At 35.6% G+C, this 24,323-nt stretch overlaps 1 protein-coding gene across 3 annotated transcripts in view; it reads left to right on the top strand.

Annotated features, from left to right (window-relative positions):
* ANAPC10 (anaphase promoting complex subunit 10) overlaps positions 1–24,323 on the top strand; it is a 104,982-nt gene that overhangs the window by 13,276 nt on the left and 67,383 nt on the right. For all 3 annotated transcript variants that reach the window (XM_026499418.4, XM_057310100.1, XM_057310102.1), the window contains exon 3: positions 11,525–11,615. In XM_026499418.4, coding sequence (XP_026355203.1) covers positions 11,525–11,615 — 91 coding nt within the window. The remainder of the gene's footprint in view (positions 1–11,524; positions 11,616–24,323) is intronic.

The raw sequence follows: 24,323 nt of genomic DNA, 5'->3' as shown, positions 1-24,323 counted from the left end.
GCTTTCCACTAAGTATGGGCTCAGTATGGGCCCAGAGGAAAAAGTGATTGATTTTGCCTGACAGATCAGGGAAGGCTTCATGGGGATGCTAGTCCTTCATGATGGAGCAAGAATATAATTTCACTGAATAAGGACATAAAGGCAGGAAGAACATTATGTACAAAGGCGTACAGCTTAGACAAAACGTAACTCATTCAAAAATTGTAAGTAAAACTAGAACAGAGGGTAGTGGCATAGGTGAAGCTAGCTAGTTAGGTAGAGGCCTGATCATAGAGGGCTTTGTTAAACAGTTGTTACTTTATTGTACAGAGCCATTGAAAAATTTTAAGTAGCAGAGTATAACACTCAGTGTTGTTCACATTTGAGAGGTGTAGAGGATGGATTAAAGTGAAGCTAGGTTAGAGGTGTTAAGCAATCATTTAGAGGACATGCAATAATTCAGGTGAGAAGTGATAGAAGGAAGACTTAAAAAAATTTTTTTAAAATAATTTGTTTCTTTTTTTTTTTTAAGATTTTATTTATTTATTTGACAGAGAGACAGCAAGAGAGGGAACACAAGCAGGGGGAGTGGGAAAGGGAGAAGCAGGCTCCCCGCAGAGCCTGATGCGGGGCTTGATCCCAGGACTCTGGGGCCATGACCTGAGCCAAAGGCAGATGCTTAATGACTGAACCAGAAGGAATAATAGACTTAATAAACTTTCAAAACGTTGATAACAGTTTGTTGGAGGTACGAATTTATTTGCCTGCTACAGTGTGATAGGTGGTATAGAGCTCTGCAAAAATTATTCTGTCTTCTAAATACTGGTTCAATATTTCACTCAGATTAAAGTTGGAATGTATTTAGTAGATTCAGCTTAGTTGAAGACACATCACAAAACAATTCCACAATTCAGCACAATTGTCATTCTCTGTCCAAGAGACTGGAAGAGCTAAAGGTCAGATTTGTGTGACTGCTAGCATTATAACAGTTATATTATTTAATCATTTAATTTCATAAGCACTTAATTCATATCATGTTGGGAAACAAAATTGGGAAAATTAGGGGAAAAACGTCTTCTGTGTTTGACTCCATATTTGATACTTTATAAGCCAACAAAAATAAGGATTTATTGAGGCTGTATTTTGTAAACATCTGATCCATGACATATTTTCCACTCAATTCATGTCTTTTACCAAGACATTGCTTTTATGAATTAATTTTGAGAGGCATAATTGGATGGTGTAAGTTCTGTTTTTCTTTAAAAAAAAAATCACTAAATTTTAATTTTTTTAAGTTCATGCCATAACTGACAATTGTAATCATTGACTGAGTTTCTGGTTGAATAGCAATATGTGCTTTGGAGAAAATAAAATAGCAATATAATAAGTAGATTAAGAGAGGCTTCTCTTAGAAAAAGAAATTTGTGCTGAGATGTAAATGTTAAGAAGAATTCATTGTGCAAAGATTTCAGAGAAGAACCTTGCTGACACAGGAAACAGCTAGTTCCAAAGGCACTAAGCTAAATGGTTTGTCATGTTTGAGGTTCAGAAAGAAGTCTAGTGTGGCTAGAGGATGGTGGGAAAGAAGAAGTGTAGAAGATGAGGTTGGAGACATAATTAGACATGGGCCAGATTATGAATTCTGATTGAATTTGGATTTGAAGTACAATTTGGATCTGAAGTACAAACAGGTGCCACTGGAGATGTTAAGCAGGAAAGAGAGATGATCTGATACAGGGTTTCTTTCTTTTTTTTTAATTTCTATGGCAGAATTTATTTATTTACTTATTTATATTTTGAGGGGGAGGGGCAAAGGTAGAGGGTAAATCTTTTTTTGTTGTTGTTCTTAAAAAAAATCATTATGGCCACTGAAAATAATGACTGGTGGGATAGTAATGGTATAGACCAGTGGAGGAAAAACTAGTACAGTAATTTGTGTCAGATGATGTTGATTTGGAATAGGCTGATGATGGTTGATATGGAGAGAGATGATGACTTTGGGATGTATTTTTAGAGGTGAAAAAGTCATGACTTACTAAAGGAAAGGAAAGATTCAAGAGTGACTCTTATGTGTCTGGCTAAATAACTCAGTATTATTTCCTAAATTGAGAAAGTGAGGTGGGGGGAAATAAATGGGTTTTGAGTCAAAAAAAGTTATGATTCAGATACATTAGTTTTGAGATCAGCATTCTAGTGAGGTGTTTATTAGGCAATTGAGTATAGAAGCTTGGAGCTCTGGGGAAAGGTCTGGGGTGGAAGTACAAAGTTGAGGATTATCAATATATTGATGATATTCTGAGCCTTGGGACTGGATTGACTTCCCTAAGGAGAGACTGTATTTAGAAAAAAGAGTAAAGCCTCAGGGCACTTAAAGATGTAGGGATCTGGCAGAGCAGCAGGAGTAAGAATCAGCAAAGGGAACTAAGGAGAAGCAGCTGCTGAACTTGTTGGAAAACTAGGAGAGTGGGAGATCGTGGATAGCAGTCAAGAGAAGACAGTGTATCATGAAGTTAGTTAATTCTTCATCTCATTTTCTTTCTTTCTTTTTTTCTAAATTGAAGTTTCCTTGACATACAATGTTGTATTTGTTTCAGGTATCACCATGATGATTCGACAATTCTGTATATTACATGATGCTCACCTTCATAAGTGTAGTTACCATCTGTCACCATACAGCATTATTACAATGTTATTGACTGCATTCCCTATGCTTTATTTTAATCCCTGTGATTTATTTACGACTAGAAATTTGTACCTCTTAATCTCCTTCACCTATTTTGCCAACCCCTCAGCACCCCCCTCCCCTCTGGCAACCACCAGTTTGTTCTCTGTATTTATGTTTCAGTTTGTTTGTTCACTTATTTTGTTTTTTAGATTCATAAGTGAAGTCATACAGTATTTGTCTTTCTCTGACATATTTCTCTTAGCATAATTTCTCTTAGCATAATAATATTTCTCTTAGCATAATATTTCTCTTCGCATCTCTTAGATGGACCTCTAAGTCCATCAATAAAAAAGAATGAGATCTTGCCATTCACGACAGTATGGATGGCGCCTTTGTTCACAACAGCATGGATGGCCCCTTTATATTTGCTTTTGTTTCCTTTGCCTGAACAGACATATCTAGAAAAACGTTGCTGAGGCCAGTGTCCAAGAGGTTACTTCCTATGTTGTTTTTTTTTTTAAAGATTTTATTTATTTATTTGAGAGAGAGATAGAGCATAAGCAGGGGGAGCAGCAGGCAAAGGGAGAAACAGACTCCCTGCTGAGCAAGGAGCCTGATGTGGGGCTTGATCCCAGGACCCTGGGATTATGACCTGACCTGAAGGTAGACGCTTAACTGACTGAGCCACCCAGGTGCCCCTACTGCCTGTGTTTTCTTTTAGGAGATTTATAGTTCTAGGTCTCACATTTAAGTCTTTAGCCATTTTGAGTTTATTTTTGTATATGATGTAAGAAAGTGGTCCAGATTTATTCTTCGTGTAGCCATCCAGTTTTCCAAACATCATTTATTGAAGAGACCGTCTTTTCCCCATTGTATATTCTTGCCTTTTTTGTCATAGATTAATTGACCATATGAGTGTGGGTTTATTTGTAGGCTCGCTATCCTGTTCTGTTGATCTATATGTCTATTTTTGTGCCAGTACTATACTGTTTTGATTACTATAGCTTTGCAGCATAGCTTGAAATCTGGGATTGATATATAACCAGCTTTGTTCTCTTTCAAGATTGCTTTGGCTATTCAGGGTCTTTTGTGATTTCATACAAATTTTAGGATTATTTGTTCTAGTTCTGTGAAAAATACTGTTAGTATTTTGATAGGAATTGGATTGAATGTGTAGATTACTTTGGGAAGTGTGAATATTTTAACAATATTAATTTTTCCCTAATCTGTGAACATGGTATATTTTTTCCATTTGTTTATCATTTTCAGTTTCTTTCATTAATATCTTATAGTTTTCAGATTTTACAGGTCTTTTACCTTTTTGATTGAATTTATTTCTAGGTATTTTATTCTTTTTGATATAATTGTAAATTGAATTATTTTCTTTTTTTTTAGATTTATTCATTTAATTTTTTTATCTTAGAGCACAGTGGGAGGGGCAGAGGGAGAGGGAGAGAGAATCTCAAGCAGACTCTTCACTGAGCCCAGAGTCCGAGGCTCCATCTCAGGACCTTGAGATCATGACCTGAGCCAAAACCAAGTGTCTGTCACTTAATGGATTGTGCCACTAAGGTGGCCCTGGATTATTTTCTTAATTCCTCTTTCTGCTGCTCTGTTATTGGTGTATAGGAAGGCAGCAGATTTCTGTTTACTAATTTTGTGTCCTGCAACTTTACTGAAATCATTTATTGGTTCTAATAGTTTTTGGTGGAGTCTTCAAGGTTTTCTATATATAGCATCATGTCATCTGCAAATAGTGGCAGTTTTACTTCTTCTTCACCACTTTGGATGCCTTTTATTCCTTTTTCTTATTTGGCTGCGGTAGCTAGGACGTCCAGTATTATGTTGACTAAAAGTGAGTGTGGACATCCTTGTCTTGTTCCTGATCTTACAGGAAAAAATTTCAGGTTTTCACCATTGAATGTGATGTTAGCTGTGGGTTTTTCATATATAGGCTTTATTACGTTGAAGTATGTGAACCCACTTTGTTGACAGTTTTTATCATGAATGGATGTTGTACTTTATCAAATGTTTTTCTACATTTATTGAGCTGATTTTATGTTTTTTTAATCCTTCATTTTGTTAATGTGATTTATCATGTTGATTGATTTGTAGATATTAAACCGTCCTTGCATCCCTGCAGTAAACTCAGTTGACTGTAGTCAGTGATCTTTTTAATGTATTGTTGAATTCCATTTGCTAAAATTTTGTTGAGGATTTTTGCATTCATATCTATCAGGGATATTGACCTGTAATTTTTTTTTTTTTAATGTCTTTGTCTGGTTTCAGGGTAATGCTGACCTTGTAGAGTGGATTTGGAAATTTTCCTTCCACCTCTGTTTTTTGGAATAGTTTGAGGAGAATAGGTATTAACTCTTCTTTAAATGGTAGAACTCATCTGTGAAACCTTCTGGTCCTAGACTTTCATTTGTTGGGAGTTTTTTCAATTCAGTTTTGTTACTTGTAATCAGTCTGTTCATCTCTTTCTTCCTGATTCAGTCTTAAAAGATTGTATGTTTTTAGAAATTTTATCCATTTCTTTTAGGTTGTCCAATTTGTTGGCATATAATTTTTCATAGTAGTTTTTTATAATCCTTTTTATTTCTGTGGTATCCATTGTTACTTCTTTCATTTCTGGTTTTATTTATTTGAGTCCTCTCTCTCTTTTTTTTTTTTTTTTTAAAGATTTTATTTATTTATTTGACAGAGACAGCCAGCGAGAGAGGGAACACAAGCAGGGGGAGTGGGAGAGGAAGAAGCAGGCTCATAGCGGAGGAGCCTGATGTGGGGCTCAATCCCAGAATGCCGGGGTCACGCCCTGAACCAAAGGCAGACGCTTAACCGCTGTGCCACCCAGGCGCCCCGAGTCCTCTCTCTTTTTTAATTTTTTTTTAAAAGATTTTATTTATTTATTTGACAGAGATAGAGACAGCCAGCGAGAGAGGGAACACAAGCAGGGGGAGTGGGAGAGGAAGAAGCAGGCTCATAGCAGAGGAGCCTGATGTGGGGCTTGATCCCAGAATGCTGGGATCACGCCCTGAGCCGAAGGCAGACGCTTAACCGCTGTGCCACCCAGGCGCCCCTACTCTCTCTTTTTTAAAAGATTTTTTTATTTATTTTAGAGAGAGAGAAAGAGAGAGTGCGGTGTGAGTGGGGAGAGGGGCAGAGGGAGAGAGAATCCCAAGCCGACTCCCTGCTGAGTGTGGAGCCCGATGTGGGGCTTGATCTCATGACCCATGAGATCATGACATGAGCCAAAATCACAAGTCAGATGCTTAACTACAAGACTGAGCCATTTATGTGTGCCCCCCCTTTTTTTGACGAGTCTTGCTAAAGGTTTGTCAATTTTGTTTATCTTTTTAGAGAACCAACTCTTAGTTTCATTGATCTATTGTTTTTTAGCCCATTTCATTTATTTCTGCTCTGCTCTTTATTATTTCTTTCCTTCTATTAACTTTGGGCTTTGTTTGTTGTTCTGTTTTTAGTTCCTTTAAGTTTGAGATTAGATTGTTTATTTAAGACTTTTCTTGTTTCTTGAGGCAGGCCTGTATCTCTGAAAGTTCCCTTTTAGAACTGCTGTTGCTGCATCCCAAATATTTTGAACTGCTGTGTTTCCATTTTTATTTGTCTCCAGGTAGTTTTTGATTTCCTCTTTGATTTCTTTATTGATCTATTGGTTGTTTAGTAGCATATTGTTTAGCCTTCACGTGTTTGTGTTTATTTCTTCATTTCTTTATTATAGCCCTGAACACTGTATATCATAATTTATCTGCTTAAGTCCCTCAGTGCTGGCCAGTAGAACATATTGGACTGTACAGTGAGGTAACTGCTAGCTATGTGTAGCTATTGAGTACTTTAAATGTGACTAGTGTTATTGAGAAATCAAATTTTAAATTTTATTTATAATTAGTTTAAATGTATATAGTCACGGCATAGATTGTGCATTAGATAGATGAACTCCTCCACAGAGACATTTTCTCTATCTTTGTGTCTTCAGAGTAAAGATAATGCCCTAGTTATAGTAGTGCTTTAGCAAATGTGAAGGGATTTGTGTTAAAAGATATGTTTTAGGTGATAATGTCTGTTTTACTCCTAAAGGGAATCTAAGCTGGGCTAGTCAAATGTATCTCATCTATTGATGTTGTGTTAGTTAGCTCTTGGTGCACTAATGGTGTGTAACAAACAACCCTAATCTCTCAGTGCTATATTATAACAACAAAACTCATTTCTTACTTGGTTATGACTTGGCTCTAGGTTGTCAGTTGGGTCCAGGCCTGCTCCATGTGTTCAGGCATGATGTCTTAGTGGGGTGCCAACATTCAAAAGGCTAAGCCAGACCTTGCAAGCACATTTAAAACCTCTGTTTGGGGGTGCCTGGGTGGCTTGGTCGGTTGAGTGTTCAGCTTTTGATTTCCACTCAGGTCATGATCTTGGGTTCCTGGGATGAGCCCTGCATCAGGCTCTAAGTCCAGTTCAGAGTCTACTTGTCCCTCTCTTTCCCTCTACTCCTCCCCCAACTCATGCGCTCCCTCTCTCTTTCAGTTTCTCTCTCTCTCAAATAAATAAAATCTTTGAAAATAAATTAAATTAAATAAAACCACTGTTTGTGTCATGTTTATTCACGTTGTGTTGACCAAAACAAGTCATGATTAGGCTCCAATATGACTGGAGTACAGAATCATTTTCTTCCCATGCAGGATGGGTAGAGAAGAGTGGATATTTATTAAGCAATAACAGTAACCATAGGTGAATGCTGGTTTTCTTTTTCTTGGAGTAGTGGTTCTCATCTGGGAATGATTTTGCCCCATAGGAGACATTTGGTATTGTCTGCAGATGTTTTTGATTGATACAACTGCTGGCATGGGGAGGATTGTAACTGACAACTAGTGGATAGAGACCAGAGATGCTGCTAAATATCCTGTAATGCACAGGACACTCCCTGCCCCTGAAAGAATTATCCAGTGCACGCTATCACTAGTGCCCAGGCTGAGAAGACTTGCCATAAAACAGTAGTTCTAAAAATTTAGCATGCATCAGAATCACCTATAGGATTTATTAAAATACAGACTCTCAAAGGGGTTAACTCTGAAAGTTTCTGATGTAGTAGGTCTAGAATTCCTAACAAGTTCCCAGATGACAATGATGCTGCTGGTCCAGGGACTATACTGTGAGAACCACTGCTTTAAGAATCAGTACATCGTATAAAAGTTTTTTTCTGGGTAATATCATTTGTGTGCATTATCATAGTACCTGTTAAAGCACTTATCAAGATTTGTCTTTTAGCTCTTTTGTTTGGACTAAAAGAATTGAGGTATAATACTGAGTGGGAAGCTTTGGAAAAGAAATTTACTCTATGAGTCATGGCGTTGGCACTTAAACAGATGTTTATAAAATGTTCTGTTTGTGAGACATATTTTGAAGAATTAGAAGCCGATAATCATACTTAGTACTCCAGAGGTGAAGATTTAGACTGATTGGTTCTTGACGGGATTGCAGAGATTGCGCCTACTTAGTTGTACCGTTGTATTTTCATAAGCCGTATCTTAGAAACAAATTTAAAATGATTAGTCTTACTTGAGTTACAGGACATCTCTTATTCTGGATAAGTTATTCAGGTTTTTTGTTTAATGTTTATTTTGCTTGTTAAGAGCAAACACCATTCTATGAAATTCTTTGAGCTCCCACAGGTAAAATTGTGAAATGAAGAGAAAGAAAAACTACCCAAATAGCTAAAATAAAGTTAGTGACAAAAGGTCTTTTAATCATAGAACATTTAATGGTGGAGCTCTTAAGGAAGAGTCGTTTAATTGAGTTATCTTCTATTAGGGAACTCATAAGCTGGTAAGAAGAGAAAGAGATTTAAAACTTAAGAACTCTTTATATTGGTAGCAAAACAACTTTTTATCTTATAACTTGCAGAAATATATATTCTGGATTAGCCTTAAAAATAATGTATAAAGAAAGAATAGAAGCATGGTCTAAGGTAGCACTGTCCAATAGAAGTATAATGCATGTTGGATGTGTAGTTTAAATTGTTCTAATAGGGACGCCTGGGTGGCACAGCGGTTAGGCGTCTGCCTTCGGCTTAGGGCGTGATCCTGGCGTTATGGGATCGAGCCCCACATCAGGCTCCTCTGCTATGAGCCTGCTTCTTCCTCTCCCACTCCCCCTGCTTATGTTCCCTCTCTCGCTGGCTGTCTCTATCTCTGTCAAATAAATAAATAAAATCTTTAAAAAAAAATAAATTGTTCTAATAGCTACATTAAAAAGGATACATTGGTGAAATTAATTGTAATAATACGTTTTTAATCCAATATAAGTAGACTTATTATTAATGAGATATTTTATATTTCTTACTAGTCTTCAAAAACTAGTATGTATAGCAAATCTAAAGTTGAACTAGCCATATTTCAAGTGTTCAGTGGCCATATGTGGCTAGTGGCTGCCATATTGTACAGCACAGATCTAAGAGTTACAGAGTGAATAATGGAGAGCTCAGTTTTTATATTTTAAGATTTTCTTTGGGGCAATAGAAAGCTATTTTTCGAACATTTGCCTTGGTCACTGTCTGAATTCAGACCCTGATCACTTGCAATGGCTTATCATGGCTTTCTCCCTTCCTGGCATTGAAGAATCTATCTAAAGATCCTAATCTGATTATTTCCTGATCATATGACTTACCTACTAAAAATTCTTCAGTAGGCTGATGTATTTTTCAAGATAATTTATACTTCATCTCTTAGCGCACTAGAGTCTGTATGATCTGACTCCTTTCATATGTGTCTGGCTTATTTCCTTATTCAACCCAATGTGTAGCCTTAGCTCCCAAAAGGACCTACCTTTGTTTCCTATAGATTCCACTTCTCTTTTCCCAAGCCATTACATGTTTTTCTCTTTACTGAATGCTTTTTAACCTTGCTCTTTTATCTCTTTACCTAGCTAACTCCTATTAGTACTTCAGAATTCATTGTAAAAATTACTTTCTCGGGGAAAACCTCTCTCATTCACTAGTGTACACTGTAAAGGCAGCATGTGCAAATTTAAGATACAAATCACAGACTTAGGGAGAGCATATTTGGATCATATGGAACAGACATAGGGTTAATATCTATAATAGTAGAAGAGTTGTAAATCAATAAAAAGACCAAAGTACAGTGAAAATATAGGAGAATATGAATAGGTATTTTCTATGAGAAGAAATATAAATGATCAATGAAAGTTTGAAATACAATTTTTCACCTATCAGGTTAGTAAATACTTTAAAGAATGATTGCATTTTAGCATGAGTACAGAGCAGACCTGTCCAACAGAAATTAATGCAAAACATGTATGTAAATTAAAATTATCTAGTATCCATATTAAAATTTAAAAAGGTACAATTAACTTTTATAATTTATTTTGCCTCATGATGTCCAAAATGATTTCAATATCTAATCCGTATAAAAACTTATTAAATAGATATTTCATGTCTTTATACTAGGTCTTCAAAACCTAGTGTAAACATTTCAGGATACCCTAGTTTTTACAAGTTACGTAGAAGAATAGGTGTTTTTGTACATTATTGGTGAAGATGCATTTTGGAGATGAATTTGGCAATATTTGTGAAATTAAAAATTTAAATGACCGAGGGTTCTAGTCCTAGAAATCCATCCTCCAGAAATACTAGTAGGGATTTAAAGATTATAATAGGTAGATGTTTACTGCAGTGTTGTTTGTAACAGGAAGACATTGGAAATAGCCTAAATGTCCTGTAGGGGTTTCGTTAAATAATTATGGTATTTCCAGACAGTGAGATACTGTATAACCATTAAAAAATTTGGGAGCTGTTTAGGTTAACTGAGTTTTTATAGGAGTTAAATAAATATTAACACGATATAATCATGTAAAATACTTAGAATGTGTCTGGCACCTAGTAAATGTGATATCAGTGTTTGCTACTATTATTATTAATTATTATTATTGATATGGAAGAATCTTCCAGATATGTTAAGTGAAAAAGAAATGCAAAGTGTAGAACTATGTATGGTATATGTCATTATTTGTGTAGAGGGGAAAAAAGAATATATATGTATTTGCTTGTATATGTGTACTGTATCTGTGAAAGAGTATGTAAAAAACTGATAGCAGTGGTTATATTTGGAGAGAGAAATTAGATAGTGGGGGGGTATAGAGACTTTCCACAGTGTTCTTTTTTCTACCTTTTGAATTTGATCCATGATGAGTATAGTACGTAGAGAAAAAATTAAAATGTAAGTTAAATTTATTTCTCTTAAATGTTTTTGAGAAATCCACACTTTACCATTAAATTATTTCTATAATTAATATGCATTATTATGGTTTTAATCAAGAAAAAACAATACAGGATATTTTTACTTCAGTTAATGTGGAATGACTAGATGATATGAGATTCTGGGCAAATTTAATTTTTGATTAATCAAAAACAGTTTCAAAATGTATATGACTTCTGAAAATATTTCTAAGTTGTCCTTTTTGTTGTCACAAGAAAGATATATGGCATATTGAACTTAATGCAATCTGATTTTACAGGACATGAGGATCATTCCTACCTACCACCTTGTAGAAAGTGTAAAAAACTGGGTTTGAATACATGTTGTCTCTAGAGTATATTTCAAAGACATTCTTTAAAAATTAAAGCCGACAACCAAGAACACTTGCCCTAATATAAACTTTTGTCTGTGCAAGCGATATTCTAAGAGTTGAGGTCTGGTAAAGAGGATGGAAGAATTCTAGTTAATTTAAATTTTACAGTATTGACCATCCTGTTCATCACATTTTCTGGACCAATGTGAATGGTAATTTTATATTTGGAATATATAGCTCTTTCTTGTTCGTGAAAACTTACTGTCACTTGTGTTTTAGGATTTGGAGTGGATCAGTTACGAGATGACAATCTTGAAACTTATTGGCAATCAGATGGCTCCCAGCCTCATTTAGTAAACATCCAATTCAGGTAATACATTTTTGGATTATTCGATTTGTGTAAGTTAAGTGGACAAAGTGATCTATTGAAAGAAATACAGAAATTATAGTGAAATGCACCTAACTCTGGTTTTTATATAAGCCTTAAAATTATTTTTCTACTTCTCTAGATTGTGTTTTAAGTTTACTCAGTCTTGTCTTTTGTGAATTCTTTATAGTACTTGACACAGTTCCTTTTGCATAGAGATGCTTTTCAGTGTGATTTATTTTGAAAAATATGCTTTGCTTGTGACCCAAAGCAATGAATGCCTTAATTCATTGCATTAACTACATTTGTAGTGATATAGTAAGTTCTTTAGGTATAGTCTATTCACGTAATTCTCAAATTTGTATTTCCATTTGGAAAAAAAATTATTTTAACCTAGAACCTCTAAGGACATTTTCAGTTTTGAAATGCTTACTTTCTTGGGGAAAGGAAAATGACCATATGTTTTCCAACTGCTTTGAATTTATTGAGATAGATGGAAACCAGCTAACTTGGTTATCTTGCCTCCTTTATATCATCTATTTTAACATTTTATAGCAATGTATTTTTAGTTGGCTTTTCTTTTTCTTGAATCTATAACCCCGAGATCAAGAGTCACATGCTCTACTGACTGAGCCACCAGGGGCCCCTTTAGTTTGTTTTTCTCACTGAGGGTACAGATAAGCAAATTTCTTTTTTCTTTTCTTTTTTTTTAAGATTTATTTATTTGAGAGAGAGAGTGTGAGTGAGTGCACAGAGGGCGAGGGAGAAGCAAACTCCCTGCTGAGCATGGAGTCCATTATGGGGCTCGATTCCAGGACCCTGGGATCATGCATGACCTGAGCCGCAGGCAGACTCTTAATTGACTGAGCCACATAGGTGCCACAGATGAGCAAATTTCTTATGAAAAAGCCAGATAATAAGCATTTTATGCCTTCTGGGCTATTGGGTCTCTGTTGCAACTGCTCAGGCCATTATTGCATGAAAGCAGCCATAGGCAATGCACACTGGCTAAATTTAACTATACTTATTAAACTTCATCTTAAAAAAGTAGGTGGTGAGCAGAGTTCACCCAGTGGGTTGTAGTATGCCAACTCCTGTCCTTGTGTATTCAATATGTATATACCAGAAATAAAAACAGCACCTGATATTTTTTAAAGACTTAAAATATCAGATACTTTGCTAACATGCGTTACCCATTCATTTCATTTAACCTTTACAGCTATTTTTATCCTTATTTTATAGTCTCAGAAGCAGCTAAGATAAATTAAGTAACTTACCCAAGGTTACACAGCAAATAAAAGTGGCAGAATTGCAACTGAACACAAGTACTCTGACCCCAGAGCCTGTGCTTTTAACCATTATACTATATAGCCTAGGGTAAATTTCGTTTCCGTGAGAATAAAAGCTATCCATTACTTAAAACTGGTATAATGAGTGTCCTAATTTAATTGTATTATATTAGAATAGCAGGATTTTTTTTTTTTTAGCAAATACAATTATATACAGAAGGCCAGTGTTTTGAACAAATAATAATAAAACATCTGTTCCATATATTGAGCATTAAGAGTGTCAGGTATTGCATTATCTCATTAAAAGTTTAAATTAAATATTTAATAGTTGTTAATATATATCATTTGTAAATGGTCCTCAGGACATCTTTGTAAGATGTAGGTACTATCATTTTTCTCATTTTAGAGATGAAAAAGCTAAAACTTAGAAAAATTAACTAACTTATTCAGGTCACACCTATGTGATTTAGTAGTCCTGACTTCAAAAACATTTTATAGTTAGTATTCAGCTGTTTCTCAACCACACTTACTAAAACAGTCAGGAACTTAAGGCCCTCCCTGCTTAACTCAGCCCTTGCCCTGGCTAGGGAAGCCTAAGGCTTTGAGGAACACGTTTTTAAATAAGTGTTTTAGGAAAAGGGAAATTGATTAAGAATTTTGAAACAATCTCAGACTTAAAGAAAAGTTCCAAGTACAGAACAATTTTTTTCCCTGAATTGTTTCAAAGTAAGTTGCCAGTGTATGTCTCAGCTCTCCAGGATGCTTTTTGTATGTCATTCCTATAAAGAAAGACATTCTTCTACATGACCACAATACACCCTTAGGAAATTAACATTGATACATTTAATTCTACTACCCCATTCCTGTTCTACCAATTGTGCCAGTAAAGTTGAATCACAGGTTGAATTTGGATGTCCCTTCTCTTTACTCTCCTTTAATCTGGAACATTTCTTCACTCTTTGACTCGGCACTTTTGGAGATTATAGGCCATTTATTTTAAAGAATGTCCCTTAATTTTGGTTTCTTTGATCTTCACGAGTAACTTCAGGTTGTACATCTTTAGGAAAAGTAGCACAGAAGTGATGTTCTCTGCTTGTCATTGCATCTTACTACTTGGGGTACATGATTTGCATTTTGTCCCATTACTGATGATGTTTACTTCTATCATATGATTAAGGTATTATCTACCCAACTTCTCCACTGAAAAGTTTCCTTCATTTTATTCAAAATTATTACTATCAGCATGGACTCAGAGTTTAACTGTTTTACTCACCCGCTTTAAATCTATTATTATCATTTCTGTCATCACTCAAATTGCCTCAGATTTGGCCAGTGGGAGTCCCCTCCAGTTGACACTATTACCTTTTGACAGTCTCTGTGATTATTTGAGCAATTTTTTTTGTTCTGGCACAAGATTGTGTGCCCCATTTCTCCAAGATCGGGTGTGTTGTAGTGGAGAATAGTAGTTAGAAACCAGATCTTGTGGGGCGCTTGGGTGGCTTAGTCGGTTAAGCATCTGACTCTTGATATCAGCTCAGGTCCTGATCTCAGAGTCGTGAGATTAAGCCCCACGTTGGGCTCCCTGCTCAGCGGTGAGTCTGCTTGAGTTTCTCTCTCTCCCTCTGCCCCCCACCCTTGCGCACTCTCTCTCAAATAAATAAATCAAGAAAAATAAAAGAAAGAAAGAAATCAGGTCTGGTACATTGAGCATACCCAGTACACAACATCTTGTATGGGGTGTGCTCATTGCTATGGGATGTTGCTATTTCTTTTCTTTTCTTTTCTTTTCTTTTCTTTTCTTTTTTTTAAAGATTTTATTTATTTATTTGACAGAGATAGAGACAGCCAGCGAGAGAGGGAACACAAGCAGGGGGAGTGGGAGAGGAAGAAGCAGGCTCATAGCGGAGGAGGCTGATGTGGGGCTCGATCCCATAACGCCAGGATTGCTGAGCCGAAGGCAGACGCTTAACCGCTGTGCCACCCAGGCGCCCCGGGATGTTGCTATTTCTGAGCCTTCTCAGTAAGGGGATATATGTACAAAACATACATACATGAACATATTTATGTCTGTATTTATTTCTCTGTCTTCACACATATACAAATCATAAACTTATACCAACACTTCCAATTCTAATCCAGAGTAAACAGGGTTTATTTTAGTTTTTTCTCTTTCTATTCATAAGCCAACCTTCTTTATGAATGAGAACCTGGTTGGTTCTCTTCTCCTTCCTTGCTTATCTCATTAATCCCCCTGTATGTAACCAGTCTTCCATTTCTCTCATTGTCCCCTCCCCAACACAGATACCCCTTCACCCCACCTAGGCTCTCAACCTGTCCTGTCCTGTTTTCTTTTCATTCTGTTTTCCCCTATTTGCAGATACCTTTTTTCCTGGTCTGGGCACTGGCATCTTACATCAGTCACTCCCTTGTGTGGGATGTTCTCTTCAGCTCACTTGGGCTTTGATGTTGCATGGCAGGCCACTTTTCCAACCCTTCTTGGTTCCAGAACCTCACTGTATGGTATGAATGCCCTCTTTTATCTGCCTTTGGGCTTGACAGTCCATAATAGGCTACCTTATAATGTAGATGACTTCTCGCTCCACAAAGACTCTTATATGCTGTATTGGGCCACCTTGTGGTGTGGATGTCTTCATCACCCCACTCAGGCTCTAACACCCCATGCCTGGGTGCTGTCCTCTTCAGAGGTTCTGCTCACTTCCATATGGGCTCTGACACTCTGTACAACACTTGATCCCTTACCCTATGTGAATGCACTCCTCACTTTGAACAGGCTCCAATATCCCATTTTTGTGCACATGCCTATCTTGCTTGGTCCTTTCTAACAGCTTTAGGACTAAATCATTCAGAAAGGGGAAGTGCTTTTTATATAAAAAACAAAGGAGGTTCTTTTTTATATAAAAGTTTTGTATTAAAGTGGTTTCTAAAATCAAAGTGACCTTGGACACTCGTCCCTGTATTAGTGGATAATAAACTATTATATTTTAAATAAATGAAATAATAGTAAACTATAATTCTATACTTAATCTGCATCCCTCTGTCCCCCTTTTCAAAAAAAAAAAATCATAAGCTCAAGATGGGAAAGAAGGACAAACGAAGAAGTGCAAAGGATCTTTAGTAATTTTGGTTGACAGTAAGTTTAATCTTAGTTAATGTAGTGAGTTACCTATCAGAAAAATTTGGGGGGCTCCTGGGTGGCTCAGTCAGTTAAGCCTCTGCCTTTGGCTTGGGTCATGATCCCAGAGTCCTGGGATCCAGCCCCATGTCGGGGGTCACTGCTCAGTGGGGAACCTGCTTCTCCTCCTCCTCCTCACATGTGCACTCTCTGTTACTGTCTCATTCTCTCTCTCAAATAAATAAAATCCTAAAAAAAATTTTTTTTTGAATCTGGGTATTTACCTGGTACAGATGATTAGATCTTTTGACCCTCTAAGCTCATTTTTAGCCCTATGGGCTTATGATTCTGATTATGTCTAATTAAAATACGTTATTTTTTACTTTGGTATATGCTTACTGTGCTACTTTGTGAAATAGCTTTAAATGTTAGACTATCTCTAAATTCAGGAATAGACACACTAGCAACTGAAGTGTCATGTAGGGCTCATGTATTCAACATCCACTTTTTTTTTTTTAAAGAGTTTATTTATTAGAGAGAGATCAAGAGAGAGAGTGAGAGACCATGAGTGGAGGGGGGGGGGAGCAGAGGGAGAGGGAGAAGTAGACTCCCCACTGAGCCAGAAGCCCAATGTGGGACTTGATCCCAGGGGTCCGGGATCATGATCTGAGCCAAAGGCAGATGCTTAACCGACTGAGCCACCCAGGGGCCCCTCAGCATCCACTTTTATTTGGAAAACTTTCATATTTCTCTGCTTTTCTTTAGAGGAATGTACTGTTTCTACAGCCTTGCCAGAAATTTACAAAGAAATAAACTTCATGAAAATTTGAATTAGATTTAAAACTGTTATCTGTTAAATAAATGAAGAGAAAAGACTCACCTCCCAAAAGAAAGAATCTCGGCAGTTAGGGAAAAAATGCTAAGGCAAAGAAGGGAAAGGGACATACATCCTAAAAAAATGAAATATCCTTTGAGTGAATAATGCTGTAATTAAATGGAAAATTGGGAAGTTTTTTGCCTCTTCTGTTTATAAAGGCAGTACTCTTGGGAAGAATTTTTAAATTTGTTAATAATTGTCAAAGAAAAATTAGTGTAGTTTAATATGGAACATTTAAAGTACATACCAGTTTAAAAGGGTAAGTAGTAAAATATTAAGCTGAGCAGGAACAAAATAAAATTTCTGCTTGTTTTTGGTTTGCCTTCATGAAAATTTCTGCAAATTTTATTAAATATGATCTCGTCATTTTTATCATGATGATAAAAAATATATGCCATTCATAATTATATACCATTTATAATGATTTTCATGTCATGAGGAAATTTATTGAAATAGTGAAAAACAGAAGAATGATGAGTAAAATACTGAAAGTTATAGTGGCTTGTTTTGTTTTGAAGAGAAAGGTTGATAGTTTAACAGTGAGATAAATGATAACCCCCCCCCCAAATAAACATTTCCTAGAATCTAGTTGAAGGGGAGAGCATTGATAGTCATAAATTCCAGTATCATTTAAAACACTGAACAAAAAGAACTTTATAAATTTAATAATAACGTTCACACACACATGTATCAACGCATGTATGGTTATAAGTTAAGTCAAATTATACAAATTAGTTTCCCCATTTCCCCAAATTGCTGACTGTTCATAACTTTTATGCTTTAGAAAATTTTATAAAGTCTATACTTTTTGCTCCATCATGTCTGTTGATTAGTTTTAGGTTTGTAAACAATACCCATTAACAGGTGAACACCAGGACCTAGCTCATGGCAGCACTGTAGTTTCACACTTAGACATCTTTGTTAAAAAGGATTTGTACAGTTATTGTATAGTTTATTGCATTTCTTCCTTATTTTCAAAAAGTAGAGCAAATGGAAAAATCAAAGTGCTGATGCCATTAAAAATATATTAGGTACTAAGCTTCTTAATAATTTAAGACAATTGCAACTGCATTAGAAATTGTTTATCTCAACCAGATATTTATTGGACTTTCCTAGTCAACTACACATTGAATTATGAATGCAAAAAAATTAAAGGAAGTGTTTGAAATTTATTGTCAGAGATTATGACTAAAACATGTGATATAATTTAGGATTGGATAATTTTTTTTAGCTCTTAAGAACTGACTTTCATACTGCCATTATGTAAGCTCCGTGTTTAATTTTCTTCCATTTGCTTTCCATATATGTGTTCATGAGTACTTTATGTACTAAAGAAAGGACTGTGTATTGAAAAAAAATTATATTACAAATAAGAGTGAAAGAGGTTCAGTGTGGACTTTATGCAGTTGACCCTTGCACAACACAAGGAGTTAGGGGCTCCCCTGCACCTGTAACTTTTGAATCCCCAAAAACTTAACTACTAATAGCCTGCTGTTGACTGGAATCCTTGTCGATAATATAGATGATTAAAATATATTATTATGTTATGTGCATCATACACTGTATTCTTACAATAAAGTAGGCTAGAAAAAAGAAAATGTTACTAAGAAACTCATAAGGAAGAGAAAATACATTGACAGTGTTGTATTTATTGAAAAAAATCTAAGAATGAGTGGACCTGTACAGTTTAAACTCATGTTATTCAAGGGTCAACTGTATTTTGTTAATATCATACAGAATATTTGACTCCGTAGATGTTCTTCCCTTCACAGAGAAATAAGCAACTTTTAATTCTGTAGCAGTTTCTTCACTAGTTGAACATGCAGATTTTAGGAATAACTGGTATGTGTTATTGATGTGTGGAGATGGACTTGAAGTATGTAATAACAAAGTAGCATTTACTTTTATACCTCATTGTTCATTTTAATTATTTAATTCATTGTTCTTTAAAAAATTCTTTTTAATTTTAATCTTTCCTTGCCCTGGATGAGAACTTTGTAGGAAATAGGTATGACATTTTTGGGTAATATATACAGTTCTCTGTTCATTTCAAATAGCAAAACAGACTAGAAATTAAAACATTCCATCCTAGCTGTAATGAAATAAGCTAGTAGTCCTAGCTAATAGTGAAAGCCTCAGACTTGCTTGTTTTTTTTAAGATTTCTTCCTCTCCTTAAGCTTCAGTCTATTGTAAATGGAATAAGAAGATGTGGTTTGCTTCTCTTTCCATACGTAGGTTTTATTTGTCTTCTTCCATATTTTTAACTAATTCTGAACTCTCCAGGCCTGCAGGGATGGGAATGGAGAAGGAAAACGTATAATTGCTAATTCTGTCTTTGTGATCTAGCACTGGTGCTCTCTTTACTTGGCTGTATGTTTAAAGCGAATCTGTCTTATGGATGCTTTTGTGGGTTGAGAGAATCTACTTCCACAATCACTTAATGCTATACATGATTCACCTGCAATTCTCTTAATAAAGGTGCATTTATCATTTACTCCTTCCTCAAATCCTAGGCCTCTGGTGATACCTGTAGCTTCCTGCTGAGGAGTGTTCTTTCTTTCTGGACAGAAATTAATATAACTCTTTAGGTTATCAGGTTGATGAAGTTCCCTTCTATTTCTAGTATGCTGAGGCTTTTTAAAAAAATAAATAGGTATTGGAATTTCTCAAATGCTATTTCTATGATCATATGGTTTCTTCTTTAGTTTGTTGAGATGGCAAATTTCATTGATATTTTTATCGTAAAATATACATAACATTTACCATTTTAAGTGTATAGTTCGGTGGTATTAAGTACATTCACATTTTTATACCATCACCCACTGTCCATATCTAGAACTTATCATTCCAAACCAAAACGCTAGACCCATTAAACAATAACTCTCCATTCCTTCCTTTCCCCAGTTGATGATCAACACTGTTATGCTTTTCTTTCTCTGTTTTTAACGGTTTTTCTTTTTCTGTATTAATCTGTACTTAACCTCTCTATGTATTTAACTATTCTAGGTATCTCAAATAAATGGAATCATATAGTATTTGTCCTCTGGTATCTAGCTTAACTTAGCATGTTTTCAAGGTCCATCCATGTTGTAGCATGTATCAGAATTTCATTTCCTTTTGAGTCTGAAAAATATTCCATTGTATGTATAGACCACATTTTGTTTATTCATTCATCCATCAATGGTGTTTGGGTTTTTTTCACCTTATGGCTATTGTAAATAATGCTGCTGTGAACATGGGTGTACAAGTATCTGTTTTGAGTCTTGGCTTTCAGTTATTTTTGTGAATATACTCGGAAGTGGAATTGTCTGGTCAGTGGTAATTCTGTTTGATTTTTTTGAGTACCACCATACTGATTTTCACAGCAGCTGCACCGTTGTACATCCCCCAACACTGGACAAGCATTCCAGTTTCTCCAATCTACACCAACATTTGTTTCCTTTCTCTTTTCTATTCTTTTTTCTTTTCTCTTCTTTTTCTTTTCCTTTTCTTTTCCTTCCCTTTCCTTTCCTTTTTCTCTTTTGTTTTCCTTTTCTGTTCTGTTCTTTTCCCTTTTCTTTTTCTTTTTTTTCCTTTTTCTTTTCTTTTTTTCTTTTCTTTCTTTTCTCTGTTCTGTTCTTTCCTTTTCTTTTTCTTCTTTTCTTTCCTCCCCTTCCTTCCTTTTTTTTTTTTTTTATTAGAACCATCCTAATGGGTGTGAAGTGGTATCTCATTATGGTTTTGATTTCCATTTCTTCAGTGATTAGTGATGTTGAGCCTCTTTTCATGGGCTTATTGGCCATTTGGTATCTTCTTTGGAGAAATGGCTATTCAACTCCTTTGCCCATTTTTGAGTTGGGTTTTTGTTTGCTTATTGAGTTTTAGGAGTTCTTTATATATTCTGGATATTAATCCTTTATCAGATATATGATTTTCTGATATTTTCTCCCAGTCTATGAGTTGCCTTTTCACATAAGTTTTTAATCACAAGTTTTTAATTTCAGTTGTCTATTTTGCACATTGTTTGTGCTTTTGGTGTTATATCTCATCATTTGGTTTTTAAGTGTTTTTAAAAATGTATTATTGGTTTTCTGTTACCAGTATTTTGTTGAAGAATTTTATGTTTCTATTCATCAGGGATATTGGTTTATCATTTCTGTTTATTATTCTTAGTCTGATTTTGTTATTGGATAAACCTGGCCCCATAAATAATGAATTGGAAAGTGTTTCCCCCTCTGTTGTCTGAGAGTTCAAGTAGAATTTCTATTATTTCTTCCTCAGATGTTTGATGGAATTTGTCATTGAGACCATCTGTTCCCAGCATTTGCTTTGTGAGAAGTTTTTTTTATGAAGTCTGATTTCTATTTTTTTGAATCAGTTTTGAAAATTTGTGTTTTTCAAAGAATTTGTTCCATTTTATCTAAATTATTTTAATTTATTGGCCTAAAGTTTTTCTAATATTCAATTATTAACTTTAATTTCTGTTGAAACTGTAGTAATATCTTCTCTTTTATACCTGGTATTGATAATTTTTATCATTTCTCTTTTTGGTGTCTCTAGTCAGACTGGCTAGAGATTTATCAATTTTACTGATCTTTTTTATTGTTGCTTGTTTCAACTTTTTATTTAAATTCTAGTTAGTTATCATATAGTGTAATATTGGTTTCAGGAGTAGAATTTAGTGATTCATTACTTATATATAACACCCAGTGCTCATCACAAGTGCTCTCCTTAATACCCATCATCCATTTAGCCCATCCTCCCCCTTCCTCTCCATCAATCCTCAGTTTGTTCTCTATAGCTAAGAGTCCCTTATGGCTTGCCTCCCTCTCTTTTTTCCCCCTTCCCCTATGTTCATCATTTTTGTTTCTTAAATTCCACATATGAATGAAATCATATGGTATTTGTCTTTCTCTGATTGACTTGTTTTGCTTAGCATAATACACTTTATTTTTTTAATTTTTTTATTTTTTATTTTTTTGAAGATTTTATTTTTTTATTTGACAGAGATAGAGACAGCCAGCGAGAGAGGGAACACAAGCAGGGGGAGTGGGAGAGGAAGAAGCAGGCTCATAGCAGAGGAGCCTGATGTGGGGCTCGATCCCAGAACGCCGGGGTCACGCCCTGAGCCAAAGGCAGACGCTTAACCTCTGTGCCACCCAGGCGCCCCAGCATAATACACTTTAGCTCCATCCACTTTGTTACAAATGGCAAGAGTTCATTCTTTTTGATGGCTTAGTAATATTCCATTGTGTGTGTGTGCGCGCGCGTGCCGCATCTTTTTTATTGTAGTTTTAAAAATTTTATTTAAAATGAATTAATTAACATATAGTGTATTATTAGTTTCAGAGGTAGAATTTACTGATTCATCAATTGCATATAACACCCAGCGCTCATTACTTCAAGTGTCCTTCTTAATGCCCATTACCCAGTTACCCCGTCCCCTTCCAGCCTCCCCTCCAGCAGCCCTCAGTTTGTTTCCTGTAGTTAAGAGTCTCTTATGGTTTTTCTCCCTCTCTGATTTCATCTTATTTTATTTTTCCCTCCCTTCCCCTATGTTCATCGGCTCTGTTTCTTAAATTCAACATATGAGTGAAATCATATAATTGTCTTTCTCTGATTGACATATTTTGGTTAGCATAATACCTCTAGTTCCAGCCATATCATTGCAAATGGTAAGATTTCATTTTTTTGATGGGTGAGTAATATTCCATTGTATATATACCTACCACATCTTCTTTATCCATTCATCTGTCAATGGGCATCTGGGCTCTTTCCATATTTTGGCTATTGTGGACATTGCTGCTATAAACATTGGGGTGCAGTTGCCCCTTTGAATCACTATGTTTGTGTCTTTTTTTCTTACTTTTTTTTTTTTTTAGATTTTATTTGTTTGTCAGAGAGAGAGAGAGCAAGCACGAGCAGAGGGAGTGGCAGGCAGAGGGAGAAGCAGGCTCCCTGCTGAGCAAGGAGCCTGATGTGGAACTCAATCCCAGGACCCTGGGATCATGACCTGAGCCAAAGGCAGACACTTAACTGACTGAGCCACCCAGGTGTTCCACTGTGTTTGTATCCTTTGGATAAATACATAGTAGTGAAATTGCTGGGTCATAGGGTAGCTCTATTTTCAACTTTTTGAGGAACCTCCATACTGTAGCTAGCTAGTATTTTGGTGAGAATTTTTGCATCCATGTTCATCAGGGATATTCGTCTGTAATTCTCCTTTTTGGTGGGTCTTTGGCTTTGGGATCACAGTAACGCTGGCATCATAGAATGAGTTTGGAAATTTTCTGTATGCCAAATCTTCTTTATCCATTCATCAGTTGATGGACATTTGGGCTCCTTCCATAATTTGGCTATTGTTGATATCAATTTTACTGCTCTTTACTATTAGCTTATTAAGTATGCATCTTTATTTTATTTGATTTTTTAAAATGTTAGTGGTTCTAAGATTTACAATATGCATCTTTAACTTATCGCAGTCTACCTTCAAATAATAGTCTAACATTTCACGTATTATACAAGAATCTTAAACTCTTTACTCTCATTTCCCGATTTTCCTTTATGTTGCTGTTGTATGTACTTTATTTCTCCATTTCTTTAAAGCCCACAACATATTGCTTTAAACAGTTATCTTTAGAAAAATTTATTTTTATTTTATTTTTTTATTTTTTTAAAGATTTTATTTATTTGTCAGAGAGAGAGAGAGCACAAAAAGGGGTAGCAGCAGGCAGAGGGAGAAGCAGGCTCCCCACTGAGCAAGGAGCCCAATGTGGGACTTGATCCCAGGACTCTGGGATCATGACCTGAGCCAAAGGAAGATGCTTAACTGACTGAGACACCCAGGTGTCCCTTTAGAAAAAATTTTAAATCTGAAAAATGTTTTCTATTCACTTACATATTTATTATTTCCAGTACTGTTTATTATTTTCATAGATTCACATTTCTATTTCATATTTTCCTTCCTTCTGAAGAACTTTCTTTAACATTGTGAAGATTTGTTGGTGATCAATTCTCATAGCTTTTGCTTGTTTGTAAATGTCTCTATTTTGTCTTTATTTTACTTATTTATTTTTTTAAAGATTTATTTATTTATTTTTGGGGAGAGAGAGAGAGAGAGAGAGAGAGAGAGCGCGCGTGTGATTTGGGGTGGGGGAGGGCAGAGGAAGAGTGAGAGAGAGAATCTCCAGCAGATTTCCTACTGACCAGGAACTGGACACGGGTCTCGATCCTACAACCCTGAGATCATGACCTCAGCTGAAATCAAGAGTCAGATGCTTAACCGACTGAGCTACCCAGGCGCTCCTATTCTGTCTTTATTTTTAAAATATATTTCACTGGATACTGAATTCTAGATTGTTTCTTTAACACTTTAAAGTTGCTGTTCCATCATTGTTTCTGATATGAAGTTTGTTATCTTTCTTATCTTTGT

This window comes from Ursus arctos, unplaced genomic scaffold (genome assembly GCF_023065955.2).
Source record: "Ursus arctos isolate Adak ecotype North America unplaced genomic scaffold, UrsArc2.0 scaffold_11, whole genome shotgun sequence".
NCBI lineage: Eukaryota > Metazoa > Chordata > Mammalia > Carnivora > Ursidae > Ursus > Ursus arctos.
Note: the sequence above shows the minus strand (reverse complement) of the source record. Positions and strands in the feature narration are given on the sequence as shown.